Consider the following 17,226-nt stretch of genomic DNA (forward strand, 5'->3'; position numbering starts at 1 on the left):
ATTGAGTTTATTGATAAAGTTGAGTAAACAAATGTGTCTAGAAATAAAAACCCTTATATATATAATTTGTTATTATAAGATTTGAGACAATGAATAAACTGATTGACATATAAGTGACTCATCATTTTGAATGATTTGTTGCTTGTAATGCTTATGGTCACAACAACATGTGAATTTAAAGCTAAAGATACATAAATGTAGGTATTAAGAAAGTTTATAAATAATATTACACCATCAAGTTGAGGCTTAAAAGAAACAATTTCACGACCAAGTTATTATATATTAAAGAAATGAACCAAATAATCATGATATTTAACAAAATGCATTGCATGTGCATGTCACCTAGTGTAGTAATATGTATGAGATAAGAGTCCTAGGGTGCAAATTGTTTCGATATGATACTTATCATATCTATATTCAGTTACCAACCATATATACGAACATGGTATGTCTCGATAAAAAAACATGTATCCATATCTGCTAAAATCCATATGGATACGCATATACATGCAAATACCAGACAAATATGATAAAACAAGATAATATCAAGCAAAATATAGTTTATATGATACAAAAGAATTCATTAATATGTTTCTTATATATGAAAAGCTAAGATTAAATTTCATGATTATCAAAATCAATCTCAAATACATTAATCAAATTATTAGAATAATTGCAATTATTAGAATAATGGAGAATTTTTTAAAATAGGCCACTTTTGCTAAATATTTAGCAAAACCTGCCGTTTTACTAAATATTTTGCAAAACCAACATTTTTTGGCCAACTCGTGAAAACTAGCCAAAAAATGGTCGGTTTTGTTGAATGTGATTTTTGAAACACACGGGCCTAGTAGTCCCGTGTGTTTAGTGGCCGCTAATTGGCTACTAAATAAAAACTAGAAAATCCACGGGACTAGTAGACCCATGGGTTTGTTTTTAACTTTTTTCGGGTACTGTGAGAAACAGAGGGGCTCAGAAACTTGGACATCCCATGTATGGAGTGGGCTCCACGTGATTTGAGTGATGTAGCATACTAACAGTTACAAAACAAATTTTCAAAGATAGTTTCATTAACTGCTAGTATGCTACATGTGATGAGAGTGATTTGAGAAACAGAGGGGTTTAGAAACTAGTAGAGCTCATCTATGGAGTGGAACCCACGTGATGAGAGTGATGTTCATTGCGTCAACTTTTGGCTTCATCTGCAACTTTTAATTATTCATGTTTTTAGGCAAACTCACTTTCTGAACCCATGGAACTAGTAGTCCGGGTTTTTTTTTGTTTAGTGGCTGATTAGCAGCCACTAAACACACTAGACTATTAGTCATGTGTGTTTCGAAAATCACATTCAGCAAAACCTACCTCTTTTTGGTTAGCTTTGGTGAGCTAACAAAAAAAGGTCGGTTTTGCTAAATATTTAGCAAAACAGTCAGTTTTGCTCAATATTTAGCAAAAGTAGGCTGTTTTAAAAAGATCTCCTTAGAATGATTGCAACTGTATGACCAATATGTATTCGGTGTTATATATTCTAAATATTTCACCATATATCAATATCTGTAACTATATCCTACGTAAGATATAGATATTTAGTAATCATATTCGTTAGAATTGGGTATGAACACGAATAAATCCTTGGATTTGAATAACTTTCCTTTGTACCCTTATATATGATTAGAAAAAATGGTAATAGCTATATACAGTATTCCAATTGGTACATTTTTATTTATTCACGCTTCAAATTTTTAATATAAAAGTTGGATAATTAGAGAGATACACATTGAAAAAATATTCTTCATTAATGAAATGTTGATATTGTGTGTGCCATGCTTGAGGAGAGAGTATCAACTTACATATTTATTCATTTTTAACAACTCTAAAAAAATAGTAAAGAGGGATCTCCAGGCTTTGTTAACTTCAAGTTGCAAATTTTTTTAAAAGAGGATGAACATTATGAAGCAAATCAATTGTAAACACCCCTTTGGATTTAGAAATGATAGGAAACATGACGAGAAAGGTGAATAAGAAGGGTGCGTATTTAAAGAGCAGAAAAATCAAAGAAATTGGATATTCTGAATATAGAAGTATATGAGTAATACTAAATTGGTTTCAATTTGTATTAGTAATTTGGCGGGGTTCACCCAAATAAGTGGGCAGATCCTAAAATAGATTGATTACTATATTTAATGTGCCTTTTTTAGAAACGACAAAACATACCATCATAATATTCATAATGCATCACCACCGTAATATTTACAATGCATCTCTCAATCTAAATTTTGTTTACAAGATGACAAAATACTTTCTCAAAAGAAAAAAAAAGGCAAAAGACTTAAGCCATATGAACAAAATCTGTATTTCGAGAGAAATATTTATAAGTCAAAATAGATCATTATATAATTAATAAATCCTAAATTACGAGATTTAGATCCTCTCATCTAGCTCTCAAGTTTGATTTTGTCAACAAAAATCAAGGACTAGTAAAATATATAAAGAATATGACATTGAAGTATGCTTGGCAATTTTAAAAATTGGATTGAGTTTGGACTTATTTCCATTTAAGTAGGCTAGAATCGATCTGTTGATGTCCGTGAACACACAGTCGATGGGGTTGCGATTCTGGTCTTCGTGCTGACGGAGAATAGGGAGAGGAGAGGATGAGAGATGATGCCGACTCCTCCTCCGACTTTATGCCTGATCCTTAGACTGGAATTCCTGATCCTTGTGCACAAACAAGAAGAAACTCGTGGGAGGGCGGGACTCATTTCCCCCGTGGTACCTCCGACGGCCAAGTCAGCTGGTGAGCTTGAGTGGGGTTTGAGGGAGAGTCCCTGGGCTATTGAGGTCTTTAGCGGATACTCTTTAAGAGTTATCAGTCTTTTTTAGCAAAGATAAATTCGGAGCTTTTATGAAGAAGTAGCCGGAAAAAAATCCCCCCTCTTTTACCTTCTTTCCCTCTTTTTATAGCCCATCACCTCTGAGAGTTTGACCCTTGGCTTTGATTATGCACAGGAGGCGATTGAGGGGTGAACAGACAGACTGCTGAGTCATCATTCTCCTTCCAGATGTCGGCTGACGATTGGAAGAGAAGTCATTCAGATACAGGAGAGAAGTGTCTTCTCAGTGTCCTGGATTTGACAGATGAGGCAGGACAGCGGATAGGCCAACTGCTTGGTCGTCCTTCCGCCTCCAGATGACGTCTGGTGATTAGAGGGGAAGTCATTCGAGCCCAGGAGAGCATCATGGCGATCTCTGGGAAGGGACTTGTGAGGAAAATAAGCGGCTTATGCATGAGATTTGTCAAAGCGGAGATCTTGATAGGACCGATCAATACTGTAGTGTTGATCGATATCTGAAGGGAGCTTAGTTAGTTCTTATCCCCTTAGTCGAGACGGGTTGGTCTATGAGTCATCATTATGATTTATCGACATGATAGCCGAGTGAGCTTCGGGTCGAGTGTATGGTCGAGACGTTTGCTCGAGGAGTCGCCTTAATTACGAGGGATCGATTGATCCCGCACTTCGAGTCGGTAATGACGGCCATTGGTCAAAAGATGACTTGTTCGCTCGGCCGACCAATAGACTTGCCATTGGCTGGGCTTTCGGGCCTCTAAACTGGTTTGGACCATGACTTTTTTAAGCCTATGCAGACAACCTTTCGGTATCTTCATCTTTAGATGGTAAATTACCATAACACGATCTATATGCGAATTGGTCAAAAAGAAAACTAGTTTTACGGCTTAAAATTCGAACTAAAAAAAACTAGCTCAAACATTGCCTAAGTTTTGTCAAACTAGAAACCAAAATTTAGACCATACTCTGTACGCACTAAAACTAGTTCTTTGGACACACCCTATAATTATATGTCAATTAATCTTAGGGGCTTGTTTGGATTGAGGGGAATAAAGGTGAAAGGAAGTTAGGGTAACCATTCACCTCCATTCACCTTGTTTGGGAACATTTAGAAGGTGAAGTTATTCACCCTAGTTCCCCTTGGCTCATCCCCTAATAATATAAAATTTGTTATCCCCAAATTGGGGTGTAACCAAGGGAAAGGGAACTCCCTTCCCTTCCCTTCTATTCTCTCACTTAGTTTCCTTTAACTTCCCTGCAAATCCAAACCGGCTATAAGGGATGAGATAAGCAAGTTAAAAATTTGCTAATCGCCCAATTATTACCTCGGTCCGCAAGAACCGCGTGCTCGACCCAACCAACGTAATTCTAAAACTAACCCAACAACTTCCGATACGTCACAATCTCATAATTTTCGGTCACCCTTTCCGTTTTAAAAACCCTAGCGAAGCCCTCCTCGCTCTCTCTTTTTCTCTTCCGCCCCAAACCCTAATCAATGGCGTACGGAGGCTACAGCTCTACCTACGGCGGAGCGAGCTCCTACTCCTCGCGCCTCTCGGCGGATCCCTACCTCTCATCCGCATCACGGTACTCAAATCCCAGCGCTTTCGCTTCTGCTTCCGAGATCACCAAGTACTCTTCGTCCTCGATGGACTACGGATCTTCTCTCTACTCGAATCAAAGAGAGTTTGGCGGGATCGGGGGCCAATCGTCGTGGGCTGGCTACGATGGAGCTGGATTGACCTCGGGCATGAAGAGGTCCGCTGAAGGTCGGTTAGGATTTTGTTTTTTCGCTCTAAATCTTGTTACTATTGAATTACTGCGCAGATTTTTTGTAATTACAGGTGCAAATTGGTATCTTTATCTTTTTGTGATATGAATAAAGATAGGCTACGTTATCCTTGTTTAATCTACTGTTTATGCTAACTCGTTTCTTGTGAAAACTCAGATGCACTCATGGTGTTTCTAGTTCACAAGTTTTGTTTTCTTGACTCATTGGGTAAATGAGTGCACCCCCTGAGGTATTTTCAGCTTTAAGGAGCTGCTGCTAGATCGATTTTGCATAGAAAAGCTAGAAACTTGGTACGGCTGTTCCTCAGGGAAGCTCCTGATATCGATTAACTAACGTTATTTTGATGCGGTGTAGCTGAGGATCAAGCATTACACCACACATTATGTGCTTAATTGCTATGTAGTTCTGATCCAGCGAACCTTAGTTTCTTTGCAAATGTAATGAAGGTTTTTTCTTTAAGTGTCATGCAATTCCTAGACCTTCCTGAATAGAAAAATAAATAAATAAATAAATAAATAAATAAATTAAAATTTACGTGATTCTGTAGAGTTGGGACAGTATCTCCTGGAAAAGATGGTGAGAAGGAGAAGTTGATTTCGAACCAAAAGCAAGAGTGACCTTTGAGATATCTGTTGTATTTTTCTTGCTATTGTACAGATACCAGAAATATTTTCATTAAGATGATTCTGCTTCTTCTCCAAGCTCATCCAGCACATATATACTTACATACATCTACGTAATACATGCAGGCATGCATATACATATGACGTTCTTTTATGGTATTTTTAGTTTCTTAGCATGTAGTGGCCCCATATTTGTTGTTGCTTTTATGTTCTGGCTAGTTACCTGACAGGATTAGCTTTCTGTTTCACAATATTAACTATTTTCTTTTGACATTTGAATACTTATTCAATTACCCTAGTCATGTCTGCATGCCAGTTAACGCTAACTGACAGTTGATTTTATTATTTCATGCTATCCGCATATTGATTTATAGTAGAAAGTATCTGCATGTAATTTAATCTGCATAAATTACAGGCATTTGGTAGCCCTGTATAAGGGTAACAATTATTCATCCACCTTGATAAGATATGTGTCCTTTTCCACTTGGATTGGTTCATTCCTCATAAATAGCAAGCTTCGGCCGCGAATTCATTGCCATGTTGCTTATATCTCATATGACACTCGATCTTGAAAATTAAACTGCCTTTCTGATTTGTCTCTCAAGGTATCTATATTTTACGTGAAAAAGTAGATGTGTGATATATGATACATCAGTAAATATGAATATGTTATTACTTATCAACACATATTTCAAGAAGCTAGAATCTGGAGTTATATTTAAAAAATAACCGATTAATTATTTGAAGTATTATTCTGTCACAGGTCATTTTGGCATAGTTAAAAATTTTAGCAATTGTTTTGTGTTTTATATATTTAAAGAGGTTACTTCTAAGTCCTAACATAAACATGTGTAAACATATGTAGCACATATTAAAAATTTAAGCATAGGCTTATAGTTTTAAAATTTCTGTATTGATGTTGATTAATTTGGCTTATGGTACATAATATAGTATGATTTAATACATGGGGGGAAAATTAGAAAATCGAATCACAATACATATCTCAAATCTATGGCATGTAGTTTATCGAGTATGACAATTGTTAGTAGTAGTACCATTATATTTGAAGGCAATGAACCATGTTGACTAAAATTCATATTCTTTTGAGGAAACAGGAAGTTTTATTCTCACACCTATACATTTGCGTCTGAAGGCTCTTAATTCTTTAAGTGGATGCAATGCTTTATTGACTACAATAGGTGATTGATCAGCATCTGTACTTTTGGGTTATAATTTCTGATAATTATATTTGATCCTTTAGTTGGTGATTAATATTATTAATGCCAAATTTGTTACAGAACATTTTTTGTGGTCCGTATCTCTTGATTCCTAGAACTTGCAAAATGCCTTGTAGGCTGAGCATCCTGTTTTGAGCTTAGCTCCTTGTCATGGAAGTATCTTAACTGTAGTGGATGTTTTTGAACGTGAGAAGGAGCATGTGATTTTCGGAGGAACACTTTAAGCCAGGATGCCCTTCATATGCAACGGTGTCATGCATCTCATAGTTTGTTGTATTTAGATTGGGACTCAGTGCCAAAAATTCCCCTCTTTTCTACCCCCACAAACCACATCCATTTCCGTACAAACAAGCCTAAGTATGATTTGGAAATTTTATGGAGGCTGAACTTTGCCGTACCAAAGAAGATTTGGGCTTTTTCTAGTTCTTTTTATCCTTATGCTCTTGAGTTGCTACATATGCTGAAAGGCTAGTATATAAGTTTCTTATATGCTTAAATTAAGTTACTACATTACTGAAATTTTAAGAAGCTTAGTATCTAATTATATGTGTCGAGCACTAGTACTGTTGGCCTAATTGTATAATACTGACTTTCACTTTTATGGTATAATCACTATTCAGTATCCAACCCTTTATTTTGAGGTTATTCGTACTATTTGCAGTAAATGGTTAGCTTCGTATATTTTATTTACTTTAAAAATTACTATGAAAGAACACTATCTATTAATGGCCCGCTGCTTTCTTATACTATTTTCTCTACTATCTACGTATAGCTCTCTACCAACAGAATGTTCTTGGAAGCTATAATACTATTGGGCAAAGTGACGCTTTATTTTCTTCAAATTCTATGTTCAAACACCCTAGACTTGAAACTGCAAGCAGCCTGCCCGTATATCCACAGCGACCGGGAGAGAAGGATTGTGCACATTATATGCAGACGAGAACCTGTAAGTTTGGAGAAGCCTGCAAGTTTGACCATCCTATTTGGGTACCAGAGGGTGGAATTCCAGACTGGAAAGAGGTGAAAGTTTGTGAATTGTGATACTTTTATAAGTAGGCTGTTAACTACTATGTTTATTTATTAATATAGAATAAGTTTAAGTCATATTTAATTTATATTTTTTCATGAATAGATTAGTACCTTGACCACATTTTGGTGAAGCAATTTCTTATGTTTGCCATCTTTAGGACTAGATTTATCATATTTTGAGCGCTATATTGTCTATTTTATACAAACACATCCCTTATATATATATATTTGCTAATATTATAAGCTTTAAGAAATTTCTTATGTTTGCCATCTTTAGGACTAGATTTATCATATTTTGAGCTCTGTATTGTCTATGTATATATATATGCTAATATTATGAACTGCATTCTTGGAAAGTTGGATTTTCTTTCAAATTGGTAGAATATTTTGTATATCTGTCATCTGTGAATGACTAAAATTTAAGAGCCAGTAGACCTTTTAATTGAAAATTAGAAATCTTGTAAGCTTACATCATTTTCTTCCTCAAATATAGCAAAAACACCTGGAAGTGAAGGGCATTGTATTGTATTATAGGCGATATATATATTTTATCACGGCTGTGAACATTATATTAGCATATCACAATAGGCTTTGATAGATTATCAAGTTAATATAATGGACCATGTATGGTGTTCTTGTCTTTGATGATATCCCCTTTTCAGATCAATTTGCTAAACCTCTTAACTGTTCATGAGACTTTTAGTTGCTTATATACATTCAAATGATTAAGGATCATATAAAGGATGATCAATCCTTCACTGGTTTTTAGCAAGAAAGTTTTGGCTTGATTTGCCCTTTTAGATAGAGGATATAATTGGTGTATGGATCAGATATGATGAAGACTATGAAGCACGGACACGCATAACATGAAGCCGTGTCGTGTCCGTGTCGGACACACGTGTCGAACACACGTATCCTATGTATTTTTTAGGATTTGCCTCATGTCGGCGTGTCAGATGGCCGTGTCGGATTCGTGTCCGTGCTACATAGGATGAAGATGTGGTATGTCACTATATCAGTAGTCTGTACTGCTCTTGGATATTGGATATGAGTTCAGGTGAAGGTATCTTTGAGTCAGAGAGAAGTTCCCTTCTTTTGCACAACAAAGTGGGATATGATAATGCAATCACACACGGAAAAATATGCTAATTGGATAGAATAAATAATCAGAATTCCATTGTTGCTGTGAAGGACGGTGATTGACTACCCCACCGGGTATAAGCATCTTTTTAAGATCTCGTGATTTAAATTTTGAATGTTGTATGCTGTTTATGTTTTGTAGTTGATAACTATTTACCCATCATCTCCTAATTGTTATTGGAATACTTATTCTGATTCTGTATTGAATCCTATAAAAAGAAGCATGGGCATAGCCTAAAATTGTGTCTAAGAAATAAGCAGGTTCCCACTGTATAGGATTGATCATCAACTTGACGAATTTGGAATCTTGTTCGTAAAATCCACATTTGTAGATAGTGGACTCAGTTATATTAACAAAGCCATGAAATTGAAGGGAGAAGGTTATAAGACATCTTGATTCTGACCATAAATAAGAAATAAACCAAAGGATGAGATCTGGCTGCAGTGAGAATTGAGGGGCAAGTAGTACTTTAGAAAATGACTAAGAAATGAGCATATCCTCACAAATTTTGAGATAACTCTAACCAAGATGATGAGATGTTTTAGACCTGTGGAATGATGGATATATTTGCTATTAAAAAGGAGTTATATGATATTAGTTGACGGAGCAACAAGAAGGACCAAAAACAACGTGGACTTAGCTTCCTTTTCATTAAATTTTTTTTATTCGGTCTTTTGGACTCCATTTAGAAAGGTGAGCAGAAAGTTGCTTACTTGCCATGTAATATTTTAATTACATTCTTTTGAAAATTAATTTTTTAGTATAATCTTCAATAAGTTATATTGTTTTATTTTTGGTATTTTTAAATTTTAGTGTTGTTTGTTATCAAAAATTTTTAGTGTGATTTAACAGTTTGACTATGGAACTTTTAGTTAATCATTTGTTAGTAAAACATCCTAAACTAAGCTTAAAACATATTTATTAATATACTTTCGTTTGAATGTTTATATGTTTATGTGTCTATATGTGTTTATCTATGTAGATGCACACATATTCATAAATGCACACAAAATGTGTTTTTGTTGGTGTGTATCTGTATGGTGTGCATGCGCCTCAGCACGGACATGTGGGTGGGCGCGCACGACTGTTCGTCTCTTCATGTGCACGCTCGAGTGCGTGAATGACAGGCAGTTGAACTTATAAAGAATAACGAGTACTACAATCTGCATAATGAAGACCATGATATTACTAAATCATGATTGACAGCTTGCTCTAATATGTGATTAATTTTGTGATCTGCAATCAGAATCATGGTTCCACGCTTCCGTATAGTTTGGTCGAAGAAGGATGTCAAACCACAATCTCAAGTTTTATTAAATAATCAGGATGATAGAAGAAAGATACTCAATTAAATAAGTCATAAGTTTTGAACATACTCAGCAGTCAGTTAAGTTTATAACACAATGGTGGACCAATCTGCATCATCATTATCATATTTACTGAATCTTAACTTTCACCTTGCTTTAAATAGAACAGAGAGGAAGGTTTTTCATGCTGAGAAATTGGATCTGAGGTTATAATTTTTATGTAAATGAATCACTATTATGGACATGTCACGACTCATGAAAAAGAATAGGCAACCTTCAACTCTGGCTGTTTCGCACCCTATTCTCTTTAGTTCTTCTAGGGTCTTCACTGGATTACAAGGATCTAATATAATTGAGGCATTCACTATGATTTTATTGTTCGAGATGCAGGTTGAGATAGGAGAATGCAGGTTAAGAGTGAGAGGGAATGTCTGATAATTTTGCTACTGTTTTAGTCACCTAACTAAGTACCTTATGCTAACTTATTGGAACTGGAATTGCATTTGTAATGGTACCATCTTTTGCAGGTTCCACTAGTTCCTACCACTGAAGCTCTTCCGGAGAGACCCGGGGAACCTGATTGTCCTGTAAGAAGACTTACAATCTTTTCATGCCGTAGTCTAATTCACCTTCCTTTTATCGAGCTCTTTTGTTAACATATTCAATTGAACTCTGTTTTCAATATGGAAAAGTACTATATGAAGACCCAGAAATGCAAATTTGGTTTCCGCTGCAAATTCAACCATCCGAAGGATAACCTGAACGCATTGACAGGTGGAGGAGATGGAATGGTAAGCCTGTTGTATCCTGATTTGATCCATTATCCTGGTTCCTACTTGATTTTTGTTCTCTCCCACCTTTTCTACATGAATTTATCATATAATTTGCAGGGTACTGGAACCGTTGACCCTGTTTTGCTACCTGAACGACCTTCAGAGCCGATATGTTCGGTAAGATTCTTTTGTTCAATAGATGATTTTATTGTTCTTTGATTTTGCCCCGTTATCTCTTTAAACTGTAGGCTCTCTTTCTGTGACTTCCTCTTGACAGTTCTATTCGAAAACTGGCAAATGTAAATTTGGTGCAAATTGCAAATTTCATCATCCGAAGGATCTTGAAATACCATCAAGTGGGCAAAATGCTGGTGCTCTGCAACAGGTTGAATCAGCAGGTGGAGATTCAGTACCAGCAAAAACTTTTGCTCCGTTTACCCCCGCTTTAGTGCATAATTCAAAGGGACTGCCTATAAGACCGGTAGGCTCTTCACGATTCTATCGATATGGCATGTTATGACTATCTTAATAGAAAGTTATAAACTTTGTTTTTAATACTATGCTAGTTAATTGAACTATAAACTAATGTGTTAATAATTTAAATTTCATTTGTAATATCATACATTTGATGCGTCGTTCTCTCTGATGCTATATTGAACTGCCTATTAGAAATATCCATTAATTGAAAGTATTGATAGAATCTGATTTGTGTACATTAAGTTGTTGTATCTGACACTATGACTGACTCATTTTGTAGGGTGAGACAGATTGTCCATTCTATGTTAAGACTGGGAGGTAAATTTTGTATATTTTTGACATCCTTATGCGGTTCTAGGTAGTCTATGGCTCTAAATATATGAATACCATTGTTTTTTGTTACTCAGCTGCAAATATGGTGCTACTTGCCGATTCAATCACCCTGACAGAATTGGTATGTTTTTCTCTTGCACATGGTTGTACGTGAAGTTAATCGATTGTTGGTTCTGCAATTTCAATGTGTTAACCATTTGGATATCTCCCTTATGCAGCAATTAATCCTCCATTGGGAGGTAACATAGGTCAGACGGTCATGCCTTCTGCTGCAAGTCTGCCTATTGGTCTAATCAACTCTGCAGCTAACCTTATTCCAAGTATAGATCCACTATTGGCCCAAGCATCAGTAAGATTACTAGTACCTCTTATATATATTTCCATGATGATAATGTTTGAAATGACTAGTGAATTTTTATATATAAGTTCTTGTGTAATGCGGTCATTTGACAATTCCTTTTGCTAATGCAGCTTGGAGTTAGCCCTGCTGTGTATCCTCAAAGGCCTGGAGAAATGGCATGTGATGTATGTTTTCAAAAGCTTCTTTTAACTTTGAGTGTATCCACTGTTTTCAATTTTTTTTCACTGAACTCTTGTCCATTGTGAAGTGCTACATGTAGTAAGCTGCTGACATTTTCCTTAATTTTACATCAAACATTTGCTTTTAAGGCAAAATGCAGACCAAAATATTGATGAATCTTTTGTTGTTCTCAATAAAAAAAGCTGATATCAGGTTATAGTTTGTCCACTCTAAAACTCCTTAGTTCTTCTCCATTGCATGCCCCATCTTCCTTTTAAAAAATCTTGAATTATGTTTATACATTACCATGATTTATTAGATTATTATTTCTTATTTCTGATAGGTTATTTACAGAGCATCATTTCTTATTTCTGATATATTATTTTCCATTATGGATGCCAAATTTGTTGGTCAAGCTGCTTGCGGCTAACTCTATTGCATGTTTTTAGATCAACAGTTACATATGTATCTGATTTTCCTTCCTCTTTTTTCCCAATTAGGGTTGCATTTACTATCCTATATTTGTTTGACTTTATCAAAATGTTTCATTCACTTGTGACGTGTTTGTGTAACTATTCTTGTGCCTTTGTTGTCTCAAAATGTAGTTTTACATGAAGACTGGACAATGCAAGTTTGGAGAGAGATGTAAGTTTCACCACCCTATTGACCGGTCTGCACCAAATGCCTCTGTAGCACAGGTTCAGCCGAATGTCAAGCTTACGCTTGCTGGGCTTCCACGAAGGGAGGTAAAATACTATATCCTATATAATATGTCTTTACTGATCAGTGCATTAGTCTGTTTCATTCAGAGGCATGGGGTTATTACTGGTTTACAGAATTATTTTCAGCTTGATTGTGGTCTGGTTTTGTATTGCATTTCTCTAGCCTGGCCTATTTTGAATTCTGATTACTTCGCCCGTGGAAAGGAAAATCTTAGGTTGAACTTCTATGAAACTTGTAGCACTAGCATCTAACTGGTTTTGTTGCAACATTGAGCCATACCACCTGGAAAAGGATAATCAAGGGAACTAAAAATTTGATACTGTTAGAATATAAAATAGGGTAAATTACACTTCAATACCCTAAGGTTTGCTAAATTTTCACGAAAATGCACTAACTTTTTACCTGTACAAATAAATACCCTAAGGTTTCCAAAAGTATCACATTGATTGATACCCGAAAAAGGGTATCAACGTGATACTTTTGGAAACCTTAGGGTATTTATTTGTACGGTAAGAAAGCTAGGGTATTTTCGTGCGACGTCAGGAAACCTTAGGGTATTTAAGTGTAATTTACCCATAATGTAACCCTCAACCCTCATCATAACTTAGAAGTTTTGGTGCAATAGTTGGCAACTTTAAGATGGTATCGGAGCAATCCAAGTTCAAATCCCACCATCATGAAGTTAAGCGGGTCTTCTAAAATTGACACCATGTGTGTGAGTCCAGGTTTCAGCCCATGAAAAGGGCGCTCAATTTGCGGGGGAGTGTTAGAATATAAAAAATATATAACCCTCACCACAACTTTGGAGTTTTAGTGTAATGGTTAGAGACTTTAAAAGATACAAATATGCTCTTCTAAATAACATTTGGTTTTATATGAAAGAGAGTTTATATGCATCTGAGTGGTTCTTAAACCTTTTAGAGTATTTGTGGGGGCAAGTCAGGGAACTCTCTTGTGCTTGACCCATGCCTGAACAGGAATGAGATGGTCATGTTTATTTATTGTCATATCAGCCAAACAAAATATGGGTAACCCTTTTCATTTGATCAAGATTCTAATTTAAAATGAAAATAACAACTGCACTTGGTTTGCATGGGACTTGGATCACAACACTTGAGAGCAACTCCACTTCAGTGCCCCGTGCAACATTGAACTGAAAAAATATACTCAACCCCTGTCAATATCCGGTATATCTTGATTCTTGAAGTAACATCTGAGTCCCATTCTGGGTTTCATGAAGTCAGTTCGAGATCCAAAACAACCATTATGTACCATGCATAAAACATTCCACATTATTTAATGTATCTGATTGAAAAGCTTGGGCTGTGCATTATTCTGGGATATTGTGCAGGGTTCAGTTGCATGCCCATTTTACATGAAGACAGGCACCTGCAAGTATGGAGTTACATGCAGATTTGATCACCCGCCACCTGGAGAGGCTATAGCCATGGCTACTGCTGCACAGGGAAGCGAAACTGGAGTTGATGCAGAACAGAACTAGGATGCATTTGCATTTTCTCAGTGGTACTTTTCCTCTCGTTGTTTTCTTGCTTTGATCTTTGGTTGGTTGGATCTTGAAAATGGGTTGTCTTCAGTGGACATTAGCTCGTATAGTTTGTTTGGGGAACTAGTAATTGCAATTTGTATGTTATTGTCACTAGCTTTAATCACTTTGGAGGCTGTGTTATGTTTGGTGATATTATGTTCGTGGAGTTATTTGGCATGCCAGATTTTGATCAATTTTTAATTAACGGTAAATTGCTTGAAGATGCTTCAGAATAGTTAGCTTGTAGATATTACTAATGAAGATGAAATTTGATTTGATAATTGATAGCTATTGTCATGTTTGTTAGCAGTCATTCGTATCATCCTTTTAACTCCCCATTCATAGTTTGATTCGATACCCTTATTCAAGTGTTAACCATTGATAGCTTTTGTCATGTTATTAGCCATTCGTATAATCTTTACGCTCCAAGAACTCTATAAGCACAATCTGATTTCAAATTCAGACTGCGAAGATACGATGTCATGGCCTTATTTGTTGGACAGCATTAACGGTTCCGAAACATTGGAATAAAACAATGCAAATATAAACCAAGTATCTCCGTATTTGTTGGACGGTTATAGTAGGTGTGTAACATTGAAGTGAAGCAGTGCAAATATAGGCTAAGTTTAATGTTTTCATCCGCGCATTTAAAACACATTGGGAAAATCGCAAGGTTATTATTATTATTATTATTATTATTATTATTTTGGAGATACGGTTGTTTGTTAACGACTGGCTTTCAGAGGGTGGTGACTGAGGGGGATTCGGAGCAAGTTATTAGTGAGACAGGGCAAGGCGGAGATCATAGGTCTATATTTGGGCACGTGTTAAACGACGTCATTTTTTGTGCGCTGATATATGGAGGTATGTAGTGTTGAGGCGGTGCATAGGATTGGAATCGAGGTTAATGATATTTTGGCCGGTCATGCTGTGGAAACCGAAAGCTAACTGTTTGGATTGACAACTACATTCATTTAGAGGCAATTGTAGAATGATAGTGCTCAAATTGGATTATATATGTTCTTTTTAGAGCTCTGATGCATATGCTTTTATTTTGCCTACATCATTCTCTCTAAAAAAAGAGGCTAATAGCTACCTGTTTTTTCATGTGTCATGTAATATTTTGATGGCAGTGATCAAAAATTGAAACTGTCCACGTGGACAAGAGACAAGCGTAGCCCAGTTCGTAGCAGCCGATGTCCCTTTACTCATAATTGGGAGTTCGATGCTTGGCGCTGTTCTTTTTTGTTGTTGTCACATTTCCTAACACGAATGTCCATATTCGCCTTGTTTGAGGTTGAAGATTCTTCTGGTTTGCGAGGAGAATAAGGTCCTTTGCATGTGATATAATCTGCAACTTCATGTGCTCAGCCGAAACATGAAGTTGATTAAAGAAAATATAAGATATTTTAGATTTTAGTTCCTTAAGTTATATCTTCCAAAATTTGGTATTAGACACTGAAATTGGTATTAGGTCTCTCAATTTTTTTAAGTTATTTTGAATTTAGTCCCTCAAAGCAATAGTACAATTATCAACTAAAGTGATGATTAGTTTCAAACAAATTGTGAGGATGGAGAAATCTGACGAAAATGTCGTATGATTTGAGGGACTAATTTTTTCAAATTGCTATTTTTACCCTTCGCTAGAGGGACCAATTTCCAAACAACTTGAGAATTGGAGGGCCTAACAGTCCAATGATTTGAGAGAATAATTAAAAAAAAATTAAGAATTGATATCTAATAGCAATGTCAATTAGTTGAGAGACTAAATTTCAAAATATGGAAGACTAATGTTAAAAATTTGAAAATTTATATTTTACTATATTTTATTAAGATAATAATACAAATAAATTATAAAGTAAAGGTAAATTGCATACAACCCCATCTACATCCTTATTTGTAATTAACAACCTCACTTTATTTATTAGCACTTAACCCCTTTTGATTCTTGAGAAAAACATGTTTTACCTGCTATTCATCTTTCCAAGTTAAAATTAGATAAGAAATATCTACTTATATTTATCTTTAGAATAGTTTTGATATTCACTTGGGCAGACTTTCAATATTATTATAATTTTAAGAATCTCCCAAAAAAAAAGAAGAAGGAAAAAGACAAAAATATATAAACTGAAGGGTAATATCACATAACCTCCTCATTTACACCTTTTGTTGCACTTAGTCCCCCACAACTCATTTACTAGAGTCCCTCCGGAGAGGGGTGATACTTGCAATTTCTATGTTTCTATAGGCAAATAAAATTGTATTTATCCCTAACAGAGAAATTCAGAAGTTCGCCTACAAGAACATTACAAAAAATAGTAAAAAACGGACAAAAACGCTGATATCTTTCAAACCGGAGGGAATTTGGCAAAACGAACGGCGGCAAACCGGCTTTTGGTGGGTTTGGTCGGCACCGTCTCGTTGAGATAATCAATTTTCATATATAATTCGTCTAATTCTGACTTACGGTTTGAAAGTTATGACCCGTTCTTCGCAGCAAGTTATGTTCCTCAACACCTGAACTTCGCCTGCAAGACTAGGGTTCGCCTGAACCAAGCCAAGTCTACTTGTTCGCCTGAACATTCAAGGCAAGTCCGCCTGATAGTGTAACTTCGCCTGAATCAAATAAGCAAAGCCAAGTTCGCCTAAATACTTGACTCTGGGGACAAGGCCAAGTTCGCCTAAACATTGAGCTTCGCCTGAACGAAGTTACGCTTGCTTAAATGCTTAACTTACAAAGCTTGCTTGCATGAGCCAAGAATGCCTGAACGCTTGAAGCTCGTCTGAATTGGTTGAAGCTCGCCTGATAGGTTCGCCTACGAGGTTCGCCCGCATACTCCAACCTCGCTTGCATGTTCCAATCTCGCCTGAAACT

The 17,226-nt window shown here is 36.0% G+C and overlaps 1 protein-coding gene across 1 annotated transcript; it reads left to right on the forward strand.

Annotated features, from left to right (window-relative positions):
- Positions 4,249–14,572, forward strand: LOC109840738 (zinc finger CCCH domain-containing protein 8). Its single transcript, XM_020409486.1, has 12 exons — positions 4,249–4,618; positions 7,275–7,522; positions 10,507–10,566; positions 10,672–10,770; positions 10,870–10,929; positions 11,030–11,233; positions 11,510–11,547; positions 11,637–11,683; positions 11,781–11,911; positions 12,034–12,087; positions 12,688–12,828; positions 14,157–14,572. The coding sequence occupies exons 1-12, from the start codon at positions 4,345–4,347 to the stop codon at positions 14,304–14,306; spliced, it is 1,506 nt and encodes a 501-aa protein (XP_020265075.1). The 5' UTR covers positions 4,249–4,344; the 3' UTR covers positions 14,307–14,572.

The sequence above is a fragment of the Asparagus officinalis genome, chromosome 5 (genome assembly GCF_001876935.1).
Source record: "Asparagus officinalis chromosome 5, Aspof.V1, whole genome shotgun sequence".
NCBI lineage: Eukaryota > Viridiplantae > Streptophyta > Magnoliopsida > Asparagales > Asparagaceae > Asparagus > Asparagus officinalis.